General features: G+C 39.4%; 1 protein-coding gene across 19 annotated transcripts in view; it reads left to right on the top strand.

Annotated features, from left to right (window-relative positions):
* The window catches only part of RAD51B (RAD51 paralog B), a 651,811-nt gene that overhangs the window by 79,980 nt on the left and 552,139 nt on the right, over positions 1-19,692 (top strand). For all 19 annotated transcript variants that reach the window (XM_030559741.1, XM_030559742.1, XM_030559724.1 and 16 more), the window contains 2 exons: positions 3,093-3,212; positions 4,464-4,647. In XM_030559741.1, coding sequence (XP_030415601.1) covers positions 3,093-3,212; positions 4,464-4,647 — 304 coding nt within the window. The remainder of the gene's footprint in view (positions 1-3,092; positions 3,213-4,463; positions 4,648-19,692) is intronic.

Below are 19,692 nucleotides of genomic sequence, written 5' to 3'. Positions count from 1 at the left end.
ATTAGTTCATTTTAAAAGCAAAACATTTTTATAAACTTACTTTTTTCCTTATGTATTCAGCACATTTAAGATAGTTTTAAATAATAAAAATAATTTTGCAATGCTGATTTTGTGCATTTTTAAATAAATTCCAATTTTCAGCCAAATGCAGCTAATCACAAATCCTGAGTTAAAAAAAAACCATTCTGTAAATAAGAAATGAATCAGTCATTGTTTTCTAATATAAAAATTAAGAATCTGAATACATGTATGTTAAGCTATAAAAAAATTTAGTTAAATGTGTATAGATATAGTGTATCCTCCTGGTAAGCAAAAAGAAGTACTGATGATTATACCAACCCTTGAGAAACAAATTTTCTATAAGAAAATAAAAAGTGCAAATGCAAAATAAGTTAAAATTGATTATTTAAACCAAGATATCCTGCTTGCTGATTTAAATCATGACCAAAACTGATGATTTCATTCACTTTGATTTAACTCAATCCCACCTGAAATGAAGTAGGAAGAGCTAACAGAAGGACTTTCCTTACTTTATCTTACCAGTTCCTGTTGTTTTTTCATGCTACTTCCCCCTTAGCACCAAACTTGCATAAATCTGGAGTTTAGTTGTTGTGCAGAGTGAGTAAGTTATTATTGAATATTGTTGCTGTGCAATATACTGGGCTAATTGAAACACAAAGTCTCTGCCCTGAAAAGTTGGCTCTGAACTTCTAGATGCAGCAACTAGTCTTAGTATTAAATAGAGGAAGGAGATTAATGATTATCTTAGTAAGATTACACTGTTAGTCAAGATGTGAAAATGCCTAACCTAATGGTTCAATTAAGAGTTTATTTTTAAATAAAGTAAGCACAAATTATAATGAAAAGTAACATACATTTCCAAAATAGCTTCAGTTTTAATAATATTGTGATTTCTTGTAAAACAAAGGAAAACATTTTATAATATGATTTTTATCTCAACAGTGCAGTGTTTGAGAAAAAATATCATCCACCAGATGTCACTTTCTTCACACATACAGTGTGTGGAGTGTAAATACTATCTAGCAAAGTTAAACGGTTTCTCTTCCTTGTTCATTTTGAACATTGCAAAACAATTTACAATAGTCATCGGGATCAAAAATTTTAAACACCAGTGCCTGAAGTTAGGCTCCTAAATCCATATTTAGGTACCTAGATAAATGTTGCTTGATTTTCAAAGGTGTTTGAGTCCTTCCAACTTGCACTGACTTCAGTGCAATTTGTGGGAGCTCAGCATTTCTAAAAATCATGCCACTTCCACCTAAGTGCCTGAGTAACTTTAAGCACCTGAATTTGAAAATGTTGGCCGCTGATGACTGGGAATTATTTAGTTCAGAGTTATGATTTTGGCCTTTTTTTTTTTAGAGCCTGGCTTTTGAATATAATAATGTTCAGGACCAGGTGAAAAACATTCATTGTGCTCTGGATTTTTTAGTTTGATCAATTAATGAGATTCATTTAGTAGCATGGTAATAAGCAGCTGCACATGTTAACAATGACAACTAATGGACTGGATGTGTCAGGGACTTGCTAATAGGGTATAGAATATTTCATCACTAGGCCACTGATTTAAATCAGTCAATAGTGTCTGAAAGTTGCTGTCATTTGAAAACTGTTCAGTGACGTATATCAGTTTTTCTTAATGACTGGTCCATGAGATCTCCTTGACTCAGGTTAGGAAGGCAGCAAGCCGGTCTTGGTATCAGAAAGACTGACCTATGTGAAGCGAGATGATGGTGTAAGACCTATCTTAATGCCACATTAATGCCCCTTAATGGCTCCTGCCAGCCATCTTGGGTAACCTCTGAGTTGGCTGACTATATTGTGTCTGTTTTGTGGATAAACTCAGGATTTTATTTGCCGGAGCTGTCCATCTAATGATCTTTCACTGTGACCTGAAAAATAAATTCCCCTTTTCTGCTTTAGACTTTCACATGTCCTTTTAAAAATTGGGTAAGTGGCAAAATCAGAGAATTGTCATTTGAGAGATTTTCATGCTGAAGCAAACTTTTAAAACTGCCCATACATGAAAAAGCATTTGACTTGATCAAGAACTCTCTCCATATCTGTGCTGCTGTTATCAATTTGCATTTGAATCATGATCTCTTCCTCCCAGTTCCACCTTTTTGTCTACTGGATGTTGCAGTGATGTCATAATCCTGTGTTTATGACATCAGCTTGTCGCCGAAGAAATTTCTATGATGACACAAACTCAGCTTTATGACCTCACTACAGGGTTGAGGCAGAAGAGAAGACGATCTGGGATCATCAATACCTGTATTTAAATGCAAATATCATTGATAAGCAGAACTATAGCAATAATACTTTTCACTTTAGTAGTGAATTTTGTACAAGAATGTTAAAGTGCATTTCATTCAGACCTGGTTTGCACTACAGAGTTAGGTCAATGCAAGGCAACTAACATTGACCTAACTAGGTAAGTATCTACACTAAAATTTTGCTCCTGCTGACATAATTGCCCTGCTACACTGACTTAATAACTCCACCTCCATGAGAGGTGTAGAGTCAAAGTCGATGTAGTTAGGTCACTGCAGTGTCAATGTAGACACTAAGTTGCTTACATTGACTGTTACTGACTTTTAGAAGCCATCCCACAATGCCCCTCACTGACAGTACAATCGATTCAAGCATTCCTGATAAAGACGCATACTGCTTGCACAAGGAGCAAAATACAGACATGCACCAGTGATGAATTACTTTATCGGCTGTATGCTGACCTAAGTTAGGATGACTTATTTTTGTAGACATGCCGTTAGTAACTAAACCTCACAATTCCCCTTTGGGAAATGATATTACTTTTATTTTATTCATAGATGAGCTAATGCAGAGAAGTGGTGTCTTACCTAACTTCACTAGTGATTCAGTGGCATAGCTGGGAATAGAACGGTATTATTAGCTTTAAATCTACATCTGCTCACCCTTCATCTATTTAGTTAATCAAATATCTCTTCCTTTGTGTACTTTGAATTTATGGGAGCGGTGGAAATGATACAGGAAGGTTGCTATCTTTTTAGCCCAGAATTTGCAGTGATGTGCCTTTTGAATTTTGACAGGTTGGTTGAGATAGCAGAACACCGTTTCCCTAATTATTTTGGCACAGAAGAAAAGTTGTTTTCAATGACCCGTAGCATTCATCTCTATCGGGAGCTCACCTGTGACAGTGTGCTGAAAAGGTATTGTTTGCTTTGGAGTGCAGTGAGAAGCCCATCATTGCTGAATGGTCTGTAATGAATATGTTCTACATCTCAAGCTTTATGTACAGTAGTTCTTTGGGTCTTTACATTTCAATAGCTAAGCAAGTCTGACTAGTGCAAAACGATTAATAACCCTGTATCTTAATGCATGTATTTGATCCCACGTTGTCTTTGTTCTGAAGATTTTGAAAAAGCTTTTGCGATGTCTCATTTAGTGTATGACCAATGGATATTAATGTTGCTATTTTTATAATGCAGTAAACTCTAATACACAGCCAGCAAAATGTGGTTTGCAGGAATCCCTTCATAATCTTAGATGTAGCTCTTATGGAATTTGTGCGTCTGATGGGCACCGGCTTGCTCTAGCTCAGTTTAGGGTAGAGTGAGCAAAATCGTGGAAGTGCCTCCCAGCTTTTTCTCCTGAGTATCTTCCTCCCATCCCCACATTATGAGGGAGAAAGAAAAGGAGATGCTGGGATTCTCCTGCAAACAGAGAAAGGAGCCCCACTCATGACTGTCAGCCAGGAAGGCTTTTACATGGTGATCCTGTGTTGCCATGTTACTTTGTCAACTTGTGATGACACGTTATCATGAAGACAGGTTATGATGTGGCAAGGATGTCTTGCCATTCTTCTTGTGTGTATTTGCAAACGTGTTAGTGGCAGAGTACTTGTGCTGTGTATACTACCTACAGCCTCATCAGAGAGGATGAACTATTAGCATATTATTAATCAAATATATTTTGACATGTATGTTACATGACAAGTACGTAGAAAGGGACCTGTCCCTGTGGCTGTAGAGGGGACCCACAGTGGTAGACATTGGATGTTTCTACTATGTGAGAGAGGAGGCAGGGCACAGTCTTTGTGCGTGCATATCTCCCTGATTACCCCGTTGACTGCATGGGACAGAGCAGATCCATATTATATGGGTCCTCCAACCCTCCACTCTGAAGGGGGCACTTTGGGGTACAGGAGCTATGGCAGCCTGAGAGCTGTGGTAGTGGTTATGGAGCAGGATTCCTTCCCCCTTCCACATCTCCATAACCCAGCAAGGGTGACTGTTGACAGAGGGGGTTGGCTGTATATAAAGGTTTTAGTATAATTTGGTGTAACAGGTTTATGCTTATAAAATATTTTTTTGTGTGTTAACTGTATACAACTAACATCCTGCTGTCTGATGTTACTGCTTCACCTAAGTCAATACTTTTTTTTTGTTTTTTTTTTGAAGGATTAAGACTTTGGAAGAAGAAATCATTTCCAAGAAGGTTAAGCTTGTAGTAATTGACTCTGTTGCTTCAGTGGTCAGAAAGGAGTTTGATACGAAACTTCAAGGAAACCTGATGGAGAGAAGTAACTTTCTGGCTAGAGAAGCATCGTTATTGAAGTACTTGGCTGAGGAATTTTCAATACCAGTAAGTTTTTCCTTTTTTTTTTTTTTTTTTTTTAAGTCTCTGGCCCACAGTATCAAGTCATAAAATCAGAGAAGCATGAAAAATGACAGGAAGATGAAAAACAGATGACGTTTAAACAGGAATGGACAAGCCAATTACTGTAAGCACATCTGTGAAAAAAACCATCATTCTATTTGGACAGTTCATTTGGTGACTTGATTGTGTTTTCCTTAATATTTATTTCAGACTTTAGAGATGGCTTTATGAGATTCTTTCTACCATTTCTTTTCAGTGTTTCATTTTCTTTAGCTTTTTTGTAAGGCTGTTATCTGTGTTGCTTCAATTAGACATGGCTAATTTAGTTCCATAACTTTCTTTTGATGCTGTCATCTAAAGCAGTACTTCCAGTGCTTCTTGGTGAGTCTTACCCGTTGATGGTCAATTTCCTGCCCCTCCTGTTAAATTTTGTGGAGTCTCAAATGAAGGTTGGGTCTTCCAGGCCCAAGTGCTGTGATTGTGAGTTTGGGATCTGGAGCAGTGCCATTGCTTTATGAACTAAAGTACCCACAGATTTGTGGGAGGAAGATAGTGACAGTGCACCAGGCCCCAGGACACAGGCTTATCAGTAAGCCTACAGTACCACTCACAAGAGCTTCAGTACCATACCAGGATTGGGTGAGGTTGTTCAAAGTGGTATTACAAGATGTAATGGCTTTGAATGAAAGAAGGGAAAGTTCAGACATAAAAAAAAGCTTCTAATAGTAAAATCAATTTGAGAACGGAAGAAGTTGCCAAGTTGTCAGAGAGGCTCCACCAACAGAAATAGTTTAAGTATAGGGGAGTAAACTGCTGTGGGGACTTTAGAAATGTGAAGTCTTGTCCATCTGTAACTTCTATGGTTTGTATAGCTGCCTTCTCGGTCAGAGTTATACATATGTCAGGGGGAGAATCTATCCCTAGCTTAAGAGGAATTGGATTCTGTTTACTCTGTAAAATATCAAGACATTTGGATATCTTGAGAAAATTAAAAAACTCTGCATCTGTGCCTTTAAAAATTGTGTGCAAACGTAGTGTCCCAAATTACCGCACCCAATTATATTTATAGAGCTAAAAAGAAGCCAGGAAAAATATGAAGTTTGCAAGAAAGTGTGTATTTAATGACACTTTTATTCATATTTAGGGAAAGTGTGATGCAGTTCCCTGGCAAAGAAGAAGGTTATACAGTTTATACTGGAAGATGTTCATTTCTGTCTTTAAATTTGATTTTAGTTGTTAAAATGGTAAATTTGAGCTGGCTGTGAGCCATCCAGAGACCATGCTTATGGCCCTGCTTAGAAACAGGGAAACAGAATATTAATATTCATGGAGCTTCTAATGATTTAGAGACACTGGATGAATTGAAAAGTTTAGGGTTGTATGCTTGTGTTATTTATTTTATCCTTTTGATTTGTTTAACTCCATATAAACCATTTGCAGTTGGTTAAAAGAAAACAAAACTTCACCATTTAAAGTTCTTCAATGTATCAGAACTAGTGTAGTGTTTTGAGGTATGTATTATACCTGCTGTCTGTTGGTCTTTCTTGATTTCAGGGTTCTGTCCATGTTTCCGTTAGAAACCTTCCATACAGAGGTTTAGAATTCCGGCCATAAATTTCTGCCTCTGACTGAAACTTGGTATTTGCCTTAGACTCTCCAGCCTATTTTACCAGCCAGAAAACTGGACTTTGTGATACTAGGTTACTCCAAACTTCAAAGGATCAGTCACTTACCTCAGGTCAATGAATACTTTCGATCGTACACCAAGACAACGCTGGCAACCTATTTCTCTAGTAAACTAACTAAAGGTTTATTAGCTGAGAAAAAGAAATGAGAGTTATCAAGGGATTAAAGCAGATAAAGTACATTAACTGATAAGTCTAAGTCTATAAGTCCACAATGATAGTAGAGATGTAGTAATTTGCTAGTTTTCCATAAGTCTCTCAGAGTTACCCAAAATAACTTTGAGGATCTCTGTCTTGCATCTGGAACATTTTTCCTTTGAATGTCCGAATAGTTCAGAGATATTAGATCCTTTTTTGAATTCATATTTATAGCTTTTCCACACAGAAAGCAATCTGATGTGTCTTTACTCCTCCATGTCCCCTTGCTTTGAAATGATCATTTCCTGTTACAGCCATTAAGTCCTTCATTAGCATTTCCAAGGTTCCATTCCCATTTGATGAATTAGTCACAGGGATATACACAATATAAAAGGTAATGTAATAGGAAACAAACAATCCTTCATTAGTTTTCATGACACTTGCACATCAGTTACATTTTTATCTTAACACACATTTGATCTAGAAGAAACAACGAGGAGTTCTTGTGGCACCTTAGAGGCTAACAAATTTGTTTGGGCATAAGCTTTTTGTGGGCTAGAACCCACGTCATCAGAGGCATGGAGTAGAAAATACAGGAGCAGGTATAAATATATGAAAGGATAGGGGATGCTTTACCAAGTGTGAGGTCAGTCTAACAAGATAAATCAATTAACAGCAGGATACCAAGGGAGGAAAAAAAACTTTTGAAGTAGTAAGAGAGTGGCCCATTACATACAGTTGACAAGAAGGTGTGAGTAACAGTAGGGAGAAATTAGTATTGGGGAAATTAGGTTTAGGTTTTGTAATGACCCAACCGTTCCCAGTCTTTATTCAGGCCTAATCTGATGGTATCCAGTTTGCAAATTAATTCCAGTTCTGCAATTTCACGTTGGAGTCTGTTTTTGAAGTTTTTTTGTTGAAGAATTGCCACTTTTAGGTCTGTTATTGAGTGACCAGAGAGAGTGAAGTGTTCTCCTGCTGGTTTTTGAATGTTATGATTCCTGGTGTCAGATTTGTGTCCATTTATTCTTTTGCGTAGAGACTGTCCGGTTTGGCCAATGTACATGGCAGAGGGGCATTGCTGGCACATGATGGCACATATCACATTGATAGATGTGCAGGTGAATGAGCCCCTTATGGTGTGGCTGATGTGGTTAAGTCCTATGATGGTGTCCCTTGAATAGAGAAGTGGACAGAGTTGGCACTGGGGTTTGTTGCAGGGTTTGGTTCTTGGGTTGGTGTTTTTTATTGTGTGGTGTGTAGTTGCTGGTGAGTATTTGAAGCAATTGAAGTAATTGAAGCTTGAAGCAAATACTCACTCACCAGCAACTGGGTGGGTGTGGGAAGGGAATGAAGCAGGAACTGGTTGGGCAAGAAAACTGGGAGCCATGGGAAGGAGAAGGGAAGAAACTGGGCCCAGCTGGATAAGGAGATCGGAAGAAGGAATCAGTGTGTGGTGGGGAGAGGAGAGGCACAAGGAGTTATGTACAGGGGGAGAGCTGGGAATGACTGGGCAAAGAGTCAGGGAGAAGAGACCTCAGTTTTTAATAAGACTAGTGAGGAGTTTAGCGATGATGGAGGGATGATAAACGGGAATGTGGATATGGAGGTGGATATTACCGCAACTGAGGTAGAGGCCAAACTTGAACAACTTAATGGGACAAAATCGGAGGGCCCGGACAATCTCCATCCGAGGATATTAAAGGAACTGGCGCGTGAAATTGTGAGCCCGTTAGCGAGAATTTTTAAGCAATCGATAAACTCGGGGGTTGTGCCATACGACTGGAGAATTGCTAACGTAGTTCCTATTTTTAAGAAAGGGAATAAAAGTGATCCGGGTAATTATAGGCCTGTTAGCTTGACGTCTGTAGTATGTAAGGTCTTGGAAAAAATTTTAAGGGAGAAAGTAGTTAAGGACATAGAGGTCAATGGTAATTGGGACGAATTGCAACATGGATTTACTAAAGGTAGATCGTGCCAAACCAATCTGATCTCCTTCTTTGAGAAGATGACGGATTACTTAGATAAAGGAAATGTGGTAGATCTAATTTACCTCGATTTCAGTAAGGCGTTTGACACGGTTCCACATGGGGAACTGTTAGTTAAATTGGAAAAGATGGGGATGAATATGAAAGTTGTAAGGTGGATAAGGAACTGGTTAAAGGGGAGACTCCAGTAGGTCGTATTGAAGGGTGAACTGTCAGGCTGGAAGGAGGTTACTAGTGGAGTCCCTCAAGGATCGGTTTTGGGACCGATCTTATTTAACCTTTTTATTACTGACCTTGGCACAAAGAGCGGGAATGTGCTAATAAAGTTTGCGGATGACACAAAGCTGGGGGGTATTGCTAACACGGAGAAGGACAGTGATACTATTCAGGAAGATCTGGACCACCTTGTAAACTGGAGTAATAGTAATAGGATGAAATACAATAGTGAAAAGTGCAAGGTCATGCACTTAGGGATTAATAATAAGAACTTTAGATATACGTTGGGGACGCATCAGTTGGAAGCGACAGAGGAGGAGAAGGACCTTGGGGTATTGGTTGATAGCAGGATGACTATGAGCCGCCAATGTGATACGGCTGTTAAAAAAGCAAATGCGATTTTAGGATGCATCAGGCGAGGTATTTCCAGCAAGGATAAGGAGGTGTTAGTACCGTTATATAAGGCGCTGGTGAGACCCGATCTGGAATATTGTGTGCAGTTCTGGTGTCCCATGTTCAAGAAGGATGAATTCAAACTGGAACAGGTCCAGAGACGGGCTACTAGGACGATCCGAGGAATGGAAAACCTGCCTTATGAAAGGAGACTCAAAGAGCTTGGTTGTTTAGCCTGGCCAAAAGAAGGCTGCGGGGAGTATGCTTGCTCTATATAAATATATCGGGGGGATTAACGTTAGGGAGGAGAGGAATTATTTAAGTTTAGTACTAATGTAGGCACGAGGACGAATGGGTACAAACTGGATATAAGGAAGTTTAGACTTGAAATTAGACGAAGGTTTCTAACCATTAGGGGAGTGAAGTTCTGGAACAGCCTTCCGAGGGAAGTAGTGGGGGCAAAAGACTTATCTGGCTTTAAAACTAAGCTTGATAAGTATATGGAGGGGATGTTATGATAGGATAGTTTAATTTGGGCAATTGATCTTGGATTATCACCAGATAAGTCTGCTCAATGGTCTGTGGGGAGATGTTGGATGGGATGGGAACTGAGTTACTGCAGAGAATTCCTTCTTGGGTGCTGGCTGGTGAGTCTTGCCCACATGCTCAGGGTTTAGCTGATCGCCATATTTGGGGTCGGGAAGGAATTTTCCTCCAGGGCGGATTGGCAGGGGCCCTGGAGGTTTTTTGCCATCCCTTGCAGCGTGGGGTATGGGTCGCTTGCTGGTGGATTCTCTGCAGCTTGAGGTCTTCAAACCAATTTTGAGGATTTCAATAACTCAGTCCTGGGTTAGGGGTTGTTATAAAAGTGGACGGGTAGGGTTCTGTGCCCTGCCTTGTGCAGGAGGTCAGACTAGATGATCATATTGGTCCCTTCTGACCTATGAGTCTATGAGACAAAGATAATATGAAGGGCCCAATGAGGGAGTCTGGGACTGTGAACCAGTGGTGGGGATGAAAGGGGAGAGACAGATTGGATGAGGAGCAGGGAGAGGAGAATGGAGACTGGCTGGTCAATGAGACTTGCAGTGGGATGAGAAGCCTGAGAAGTGGAGACTGGACTGGGTAGGGAAGGAGAATGAGAGAAGGACAAGGAGCCAGGTGTAAGGAATAGACAGGACTGGGACAGGCTGGAGGGAGGGATGGAGTGGTCAAGCTTGGAGGAAAATAAGGATAATAGTCTGTGTGCTCACTAGAGCATGCTCCTTTCCAGAGCTGGGAGTGGAACCCACGATTCCTGAGTCTCGTTATTCCTTTGCTGTCAGCAAATATCTGTGAAACCCACGGGCAAAATGTGTGTCTCATTCCCCTCCAGTGTCATTATCAGTTATGCTTTTAGCTCAAGTGGCAGAGGTCTGTGCGGTGGATCTAAAGATTGCAACCTTGCTAAGGAGCCATGTGGATATCAATATGATAGTCTTTAATTACATGAGCACATATGATTTTTTTCCACAGGATCCTGCTTCATTTAGTGCACTGGATGTACCTGCTCTGGGGATGAATTGTGGTTGTGTAGTGAAAGAATCTCTTATCTGTAGGACCCTTGCCTCATTTGTTGCAGAAGTTGGAAGGGGTGTAGTGAATGAGGCAGAGGATTGCAGGAAGAGGAAGGATGGTCTCATAATTCAGGCAGCTGAATGCTACCCTGGAGATCTGGATTCTATCGCAGCCTCTGTCAGAGTGCTTATGTGATGCTGGGCAAGACAATTAAACTAAATATTTCACAGGTGGTCATTGAAAGGAATCCTGAGATGGTTATCGATCCATTATTAAATGGAAATGATAGAATTGTCAATAATGAGAAAAGACAGAAGTGTTCAATAAATATTTCTGTTCTGTATTTGGTAAAATGCAGCATAATCTGTTCATATATGATGATAGTTAAACACTTTTCAGTCCAGCAGTAACTCAGGAGGTGTTAAACAGCAGCTACTAAAGTTAGACATTGTAAAATCAGCAGGTCTAGATAATTCGCAACCTAGAATTTTAAGAGCTGGCTGAGAAGCTTGCTGGATCGTTAATGATACCATTCAATAAGTCTTGGAACACTGAGGAAGTTTCAGAAGACTGAAAGAAAGATGATGTGCCAATTTTCAAAAAGGGCAAACGAGATGATCTGGGTAATTAGGCCTATCAGTCTGACATAGATCTTGGGTAAAACAGTGGAAAGGCTGATATGTGACTTCACTGATAAATAATTAATGTCAATCAACTGGGGTATAGAGAAAATAGAGTTTGTCAAACTAACTAGATTTTTTTTTTGGATCAAGATTAGGAGTTTGGTTGATAAAGATAATAGTGTTGATGCAATAGACTTTTGTAAGATGATTGACTTGGTACTGCACAATGCTTAGATTAAGAAACTAGAACAAGGTAAAATCAACATGGCACACATTAAACAGATTAAATGGCAGACTGATAGGTTTCAAAATGTAATTGTAAACAGGGAAGCATAATGGCATGGCTGTGTTTCTAGAGGGGCCCTGCATAGTGTTGTTGTTGGCCCTATGCCATTTAACATTTGTACCAATGACCTGGAAGAAAACATAAAATCATTACTAATAAAGTTTGCAGATGACACAAAGATTGGTGGAGTGGTAAATAATGAAGAGGACAGGTCACTGATACAGAGTAATCACCTGGACACACGCAAGCAAAGATGTGTTTCAGGATGGCCTAATGTAAAGTCATACATCTAAGAACAGAGAATGCATGTCATACTTACAGGATGAGGGACTGTATCCTGGGAAGCAGTGACTTTAAAAGTGTTGGTGCCCACAATAAAAAAAAATGTTGAAAAATGGGAGAGGGTTCAGAGAAGAGCCACAAGAATAACTAACAGATTGGAAGACATACTTTATAATAAAAGACTCAAGAAGCTCCATCTATTTAGCCTATCAAGAGAAGATTAAGGGATGATTTGATCAGTCTATAAATACCTAGATGGGGAACTGAAACTTGATTAAAAAAAGGGCTCTTCCGTCTAACAGACAAAGGTATAATGAGATCCAATGGCTGGAAGCTGAAGCTAGACAAATTCAGTCTAGAAATAAGACTGAATTTCCTTAAGTGAGGGTAACTAACCTTTGGAATAGTTTACAAAGGTTTGTGGACGATTTTCTGTGACAAAATTTTAAAATTAAGAATTGAATGGGTTTTTTTTTTTTAAACATGCTCTAGTTTAAACAAGAATGAATTCAAGGAAGTCCTATGTCCTGTATTATGTGGGAGGTCAAATTAAATTATTCCACTCTAATCTGGCTTTATAATTTATAAATCTATGAATTATTGTGTTCATTTTCTGGGTGCCCAAATTGAGTCTCTGGGGTCTGATTTGCAGAAGTGCTGAGCACTCACAGCTGTAATTGAACTAAATGAGAGCTGTGCTTTGAATATATAAAGTCCTATATAATTCTTTGGAAAATCAGTTTCTAGGTGTCCCTAATTGGGCACCTAATTTTGACTTTAATCTCTCTGTGTCTAAGTTCTCCTTTTGTCCTCAAGGGCAGGTACGAATTGTGTGCAGTAATGAATGGAGGCCATACATTAAACAATGAAGTAAAAGTAAAATATTGCATAGTTCAGGGGGTTTCAGTCTGTGGTCTGCGGAGCCCTGGGGATCCTCAGACTACGGTGTCCCCAAAAGGTGGTTGTTACCATAGAACAGTGGTTTTCAACCTGTGGTCCACAGACACATGGGGGTCTGCAGACTGCATCTAAGATTTCCAAAAGGACCTATGCCTCTAAATTTTTTAGTGGTATACAAATGAAATAAGGTTGAAAATCACTGGAATAGCTTCTTAAGTGAGCACTGTATAGTCTACGAACTGAATGAGGCAGGGGTCCTGTAGAAAAAATAGTATGTGATCATGTAATTTAAAAACTGTATCAAAATGTATGTGCACAAGAGGGCTGAATTAGTTCTTAACTTTTGAGAACTTGACTTTATAAACTTTATGTTCTTTCAATGGCTTTTTTTGTTTTTGATATTAATAAATATGCACACAAAATTGATAATCTATTGTTTGTAGAATACATTGAAGATATAAAACAATATAGAAAGCTTTTATTGTGTTTATAAAAGCTATTAAAAAAGGGACATTAATAGCATGGTGCATTAAAGGGCATTTGGATCCAAACGAATGTACCCAATATTGACTCTTTAATAATATACAACAATGATTTAGACTGATTTAGGCTAAAATATTTAAACAGTCATCACAGTCTCTCAGATACAAAAATAATTTTTCCCTCATAAAAAAATGGAAGGACCTAAACAACTTGAGAGAATCTCTGGATGTATTATTTTGGACTTTACATGGTGTGAGTCCTTCTCAGTATAATATGCCACAGCAAAATGTGGTGGTGTATGTATTCTTTGGTTTTTCCGTGTTGTGTACACTGCTTCAATGTGATTTTGTGTTTTGAAACCATTTTATTTGTAAGCCACATCTTATTTTTTAGCCACTCGATGAAGCTGGAAGCCAAAACACACTCTGGATTTACAGTTGGATGAATTTTGTTTGTTTTTGTTATGTGTGCATCCCATACTTCATACGGATATATTGTGCTAAGGTTTGGAGACATTACTAAATCACATCAGATGAAATGTTCATTCTTGCATTACGTGTTTTCTGAGTAATTTTCCCAGGCAGAGTATGTGGCTGATGAAGTTTACAGCTTAGGTTAATTTTGTTATATGAAATGCGTGTGGTGCTCAGACCAATCTAGAAACAAGTAATATCGCTATTCTAATGAGAGAGAGAGAGAGAGAGAGAGAGAGAGAGAACTAGATTTGAATATATAGTAAGAATAGTACTGATCATACTGCTTTTCTTGTGACAAGTTTTTAAGTAGTTTTCTGATTACTTGCTCAACTTCTGTAAATGTTAATTTCTGTGGGCTAGCCTGCTGATTAGTAGTAACAGTTAACAAAATGCATGTGAGTGGCTAGCCATTCTCTCTAGATAGCATTTTAAAAAATGACCCTGCAAAAGCAAACTATAGGAATAATTCTGTTTAATAAATAAAAGTGGAAAGAAGACTGAGGGAGACTTAGGATGAAATTCAATTTATTGTAACGCCATTGATTTACAACAGAGATGAATTTAGCTCCTGTCGCTTTGTCCTAAACACTGTAGATGATCTCTTTGTAAATCTGGGCAAATGTTTCCTACTGCATATGTTGAGGACATTGGTCAACACTAGTACAAGAAAATGCATATCCCTTTGTTTTAAAAAAGGGGGGGGGGAATCTCCTTCCCCCATCAAAGAGACAAATAGGCTTTTGAAGTGAAATAATTTAATGACATGGAGAGATTTCCCTTTGTCATCTATGAATATAGTGCAAATGAAAGTGGGACATTTTGGGGTCAGACTTACACTGTTTTATCTACTATAATTGTGAGAGTTAAAGGAATGCTCTGGTTAAAAACAATGTTTTTTTCACAAATACATTTAATTTCATTTGAGATTGACACCGTAAAATAAAAAATTTTAAAAAGGCAAATTACTTGTCACTATTTGCCCCTGGTTTATATTTTTATTTCTCTCAGCATGAGTAATTAAAATTTTCTGGACAGTTTCCCTCTCAGGCTCTCATGCATTTAACATAGTGCTATATGTTTGGTTTATGAATCTTGTGAGGGAAAGTTTAAATCCAACAGGCTGCTTTCATGATAATCAAAAAAAAAAAAAAAGAAAAAAAAGTAAGAGGAAAATTTTCTTTGTTCATTCTCAGATTTTGTAAACTCTTGTTTTCAAAAATAATTCAACTTTACATATCATTTGATGCCTGCAGTGACTCTCCTCTGTCCTTTTCTGTGTCTGCTTTAACCATGTAAATTTATGGTATCATCTCAGCTTCATCCAGCTAAATGTCTCCAGAACAGAAGTGTTTCTATTGGGCAAGAAGAAGATCTTCAAACTGAACTCTGTATCTTCTTTCTTTTTGTGTTAAGTTCTCCCTTTTATCTCTGTTGACAGTAACTTTGGTATCATCCTTAACACTGCACGTTCCTTCTCTTCTTGAGTGTGCAGTTCTGTTTGTCAACACCTCTGCAAACTCTATCTCTGAACAAATCAGCATGTTGAGGAGGCCCAAATAAAACTGGAAAGAGTTTTGAGGAGAAGATATGAAAAAATCAAGTTACACTGCCACTGGATATGAATATGCAAAAAACATTGGAAAAAATTAGGTAGACTGTCTTTATTGTGACATTGATAACCCATATGTTCTGATATTTCCAACAGCATAGAGATATGTTAACAAATTTGAATTTCAAATGGCCTTTAATTGAGCAATGTCTAGGTTGTAAGCTATTTGGGGTGGTACCTTGTTTTCATACTGGTCTGTATAGCAACTACCAGAGTATCTTATTGATGTTATACAAATAATCATATTTGCCTATTGTCTAGTTCAGGGGTTTTCAAACTTCATTGCTCCACATCCTTTCTGACAACAAAGAATTACTACATGACCCCGGGAGGGTGACCGAAGCTTGAGCCTGCCCAAGCCCCACTGCCCCGGGTGTGGGGGACCAAAGTCAAAGTCCAAGGGTTTCAGAAGCTAAAGTCTGAGCCCTGCTGCCCGGGGCTGAAGCCCCTGGGCGTTGGCCTGGGTGGTGGGGCTTGAGCTTCAGCTTCAGCCCTGGGTGGTGGGGCTCGGGCTTCTGCCTCAGTAAGTCTAAGCCAACCCTGGTGACCCCATTATATGGCGTTGGGACCCACTTTGGGGTCCTGACCCACAGTTTGAGAACCACTGGTAGTTGTTTCCTTCACCTTTTTCTTGAACAAACGTATGTCCTTCTTCTAAATGCCTGCCTCACCATGCCCCTTTTGAGTCTGTCTAAAAAGTGAGAACTGTTTTTATTTGGTTAACGAGGTGCTGACTAAGAGAGAGAAGCAGTTAGAGAAACTTTACTATCAGATTGAAAAATGTACCAGCCATGTTCTAGCCAAAGGACCAGGCCTTTTACCCAGAAATGATTGTGTACTTGGCTTCAAACGGATACTTTCACAGGCAAGACCTCAATGAGAAGTCCAGTTCCTCTTCCACCAGCTACTGGGAAGAGGGACTATACGGGGATTTTTAGCAGAGTGCTCTCCTTGGACCCTCCCGTGGGTCTGAACTTTTATGTCAGTCTCTGGTATGTGTTGTATGAATTTGAAGTCTCTCCCCCACAATTGCTAGAAGGGAGAAGGAGCTTTCTGTCTCTTCTTCCCCATGCTCAGCCTTCTGGCTGCTGCATCAGTAGAGTGTTCTAATCTAGTCATCACCCAGCCATCTGGTTGCTGCAAATGAGATGAGGTCTTCTTGAGTCTATATCCTTTCTTCAACTTCTGGTTTTTTGGTCCTTCTTCCCAGTGAATAACTCCAGTGCCTGACTGCGCTACTCCTGCATGTAGCTTTCTTAATTAAATTGACATGATTTGTGATAATTCGATGTAGGAGTTCTCAATAGCAGTTGTGAAGCTGATCAGTTTTGTTAATTTTAATTTTCTCCTTCTTGGAAAAGCTAAGGAGCAGCAGCAGAAGTATCTCTTCAGAGTCAGGAAGATGGGAAGATACTGTTGCTTTACAGTCATTGTGTTTGGAAGGTTAAATTGCAAGCCCTTACAGTTGCAAAGATAATGTTTATAAATGATAGATTCCTCAGAAGCTGATGAATCTGAATATTGTTAGTGTTTATGAACTAAAGGTATATAGATTTCCAATTACCCCGGTTTTAGATGTACATTTAAATTTCTGCTTTGCTTATCTATTGTATAGGGAAGAAGGATGGCCTTGTAGTTAAGGTATGGGATTGGGAACTAGAACATTAGGTTCTATTCTCAGCTCTTCCATTGCTTCCAGTATGACCTTTGAAGAGTTGCTTAAATTTGCCAATTTCTCTGTCTATAAAATAGGATAAGAATACTTGCTTGCTTCATAACTGTGTTGTGAGGCTAAATAAATGTGAAGGGCACAAAATCTTCTTTTAGAAGGTGATATATAAATGCAGAATGTTAAGGCATTTATGATGATTTATGTTAATTCTGTGAAAAGACTAATAAAAACTAAATCATTAAGAAAGATCACTCACAAAACATAACTAATGAAATACTAACACCAACCATACTTGGACCAATGAAAAACAATATTCACTCAAGCATATGCTTGGAACCAGTGGTGAGCTGGAGCTGGTTCGCGCCGGTACGTGCAAACTGGTCATTAAATTTAGAAGCTGGTTTAGAACTAGTTGTTAACGGGGTGGGCAAACTGTGGCCCGCAGGACCGTTCTCTCTGGCCCACCTGAGCTCCCAGCTGGAAAGGCTTCCCCGGTTCTTCCTCCCTGCCTTCTCCCCTCTCACAGAGCCTCAGTGTAGCACGCCACCGGAGCCTTTTGCTCTGGGCCGCTCCTGGGCAGCTCTGCAGCTCCTGCCGCTTTGAGCGGCATGGTAAGGGGGGCGGTGCTGTGAGCTGCAGCGGGCCGTGCGGCATCCATACACGCTGCCCTGAGCAGCATGGTAAGGGGGCTGGGCCGGAGCTGGGAGGAGGGGTTTGATAAGAGGCAGGGTGCGGTTGGAGGGGGCGGAGGTTCTGGTGGTCAGGGGATGGGGAACTGGGGGGTCCTGGGAGGCAGTTAGGATGGGGCACTTTGGAAGGGGGTGGTCAGGGGACAAAGAGCGGAGGGGTTTGATGTGTTGCAAGTTCTGAGGTGGGGCAATTGGGGGCAGGACATGGGTGGCGGTCAGACGGGGGGGATGACAGGCTGTTTTTGTGGGGCTTGTACTCACCAGGCAGTTTCCTTCTGGGTCTTTGGCTGCATTTCGGCGGCTGGTCCTTCACTCGCTCTGGGTCTTCAGCAGTACTGAAGGGCCTGCCGCCGTAGTGCTGCCGAAGAAGTAGCAGGGAACTGGTTCTTAAGACATTGTCAGCTCATCACTGCTTGGAACATGTTTTGGCACTGTCCCACCAACCAGGGAACCAAACTGTGATAGAAAACAGGACAACAGGAGCTGTATTTGACCATATTTTAATATGGCTTTCAAATACATTTTCCCTTTGATGTAGTTGGACCCCTTCAATGCACTTCAGCAGTTCCTGTAATGAATTCTTTAAGAAAGCATGTAAAGCATTTTATAGTCAACTGCATGATTTTTTTCTTCCACATTATAAATTTGTAGCAGTGTTTTCATTGAGATAGCTGAATCCATAGGTTTGTTTTTGGTTAGCCATTTCTAGTGTACTCAAAACAGCCACTGTTGTCTCTTTTGTTTTTGTTTTTTTAACAAACTGTTGAATTATAATCGCAATGAAAATACCTCACTTATATATAGGGTTCACCTTGGGAAAGTATTTTTTGGAATCTGTTTCCAGTTGCATTATTATGTACAGTACTAAAAACTAAGAACTTGAGGGGAAATCTGTCAATTGGAGAGCAATGTCCTTACTTTTTCTACATAAATTTTCACCAAATTACTTATTGTTGGCATGTTGGCCATGTTTAAATTGTGTTCTTCTGCTCCATAGTACTGTGTAAAAACTTTTTAATAAAAGAGAATTATTCTGGTTTACTACTGAATGTGTCACTGCAAAGGTGAATTGAGATACTTTTGTATTCTGATGTTGGTTGTTAAAAAAGTATTCTCAGAAGGCACAATTTTGTGTTAGTTGAAAATGACTAAAATGTAATTATTACCATTTTCAGTACCGTTGCAATATGCATTCTTTGTTATAGACCTCTGGAGAATATGCATTTCTGCAGTTCATGGTCTGACACAGTGTTCCTTTTGGAATATCCATGCTCATAAAATGTTTAATACTATTGAGAAAAAGGAATGAAAACCGCTAGAGCAGTATTTCCTGTTTTCATGCCATGGTGAAATATATAGAAGGAGGTGGTTTAAAGTTATAAAATACCGGAAAGTCATTTTTTTCTTTGCTTTTAGCTTTTGCCTCATTATTTTTTCCATTCTACAGTGCAAATGACCCTGTCAAAAACTAACATCCTGCATAGATGCAGGTACAGCGTCATGTGGAAGGAAAGAAGCAAATGGCTTTGTGGATAAGGTGCGGGCATAGGAGTTGGGAGATAAGGGTTTTATTCCCAAATCTGCCATTGGCTCAGTCTGTGATTTTAGGCAAATCTCTTACCCTGGAAATGTCTTGATTTCCCTATCTGTAAAATTAGAATACCTATTTACTTCATTTGGGGGCTATGAGACTAAATTCATAGCATAGGCTCATGCTCCAAAACTTCTGTCAGTCTATAAGGTGCCACAGGACTCTTTGCTGCTCCTTCATAGGCATAGTTGGTAGCCTGTTCTTAAGGTGGTTGGACATCAGTATAAAACCCTGTTTTCAATTGTTTATAACTTTGCGAGAGTTTACCTATTCAGGCTGAAATTTCCATGCTAGGTATCTGCCTCAGGCTGAATTTAAAAAAAAAAATTCAGTAAAAATGGTTCAGCAATTTCTGAGGACGAGATTAGAGAAAAATATGTTTTGTTCAGGATAATACAGTTCTTACAGTTGTTTTGTTGGGAAGCTGTAACCCCTTCCTGCT

This window comes from Gopherus evgoodei, chromosome 4, assembly GCF_007399415.2.
Source record: "Gopherus evgoodei ecotype Sinaloan lineage chromosome 4, rGopEvg1_v1.p, whole genome shotgun sequence".
Classification (NCBI taxonomy): domain Eukaryota; kingdom Metazoa; phylum Chordata; order Testudines; family Testudinidae; genus Gopherus; species Gopherus evgoodei.
Note: the sequence above shows the minus strand (reverse complement) of the source record. Positions and strands in the feature narration are given on the sequence as shown.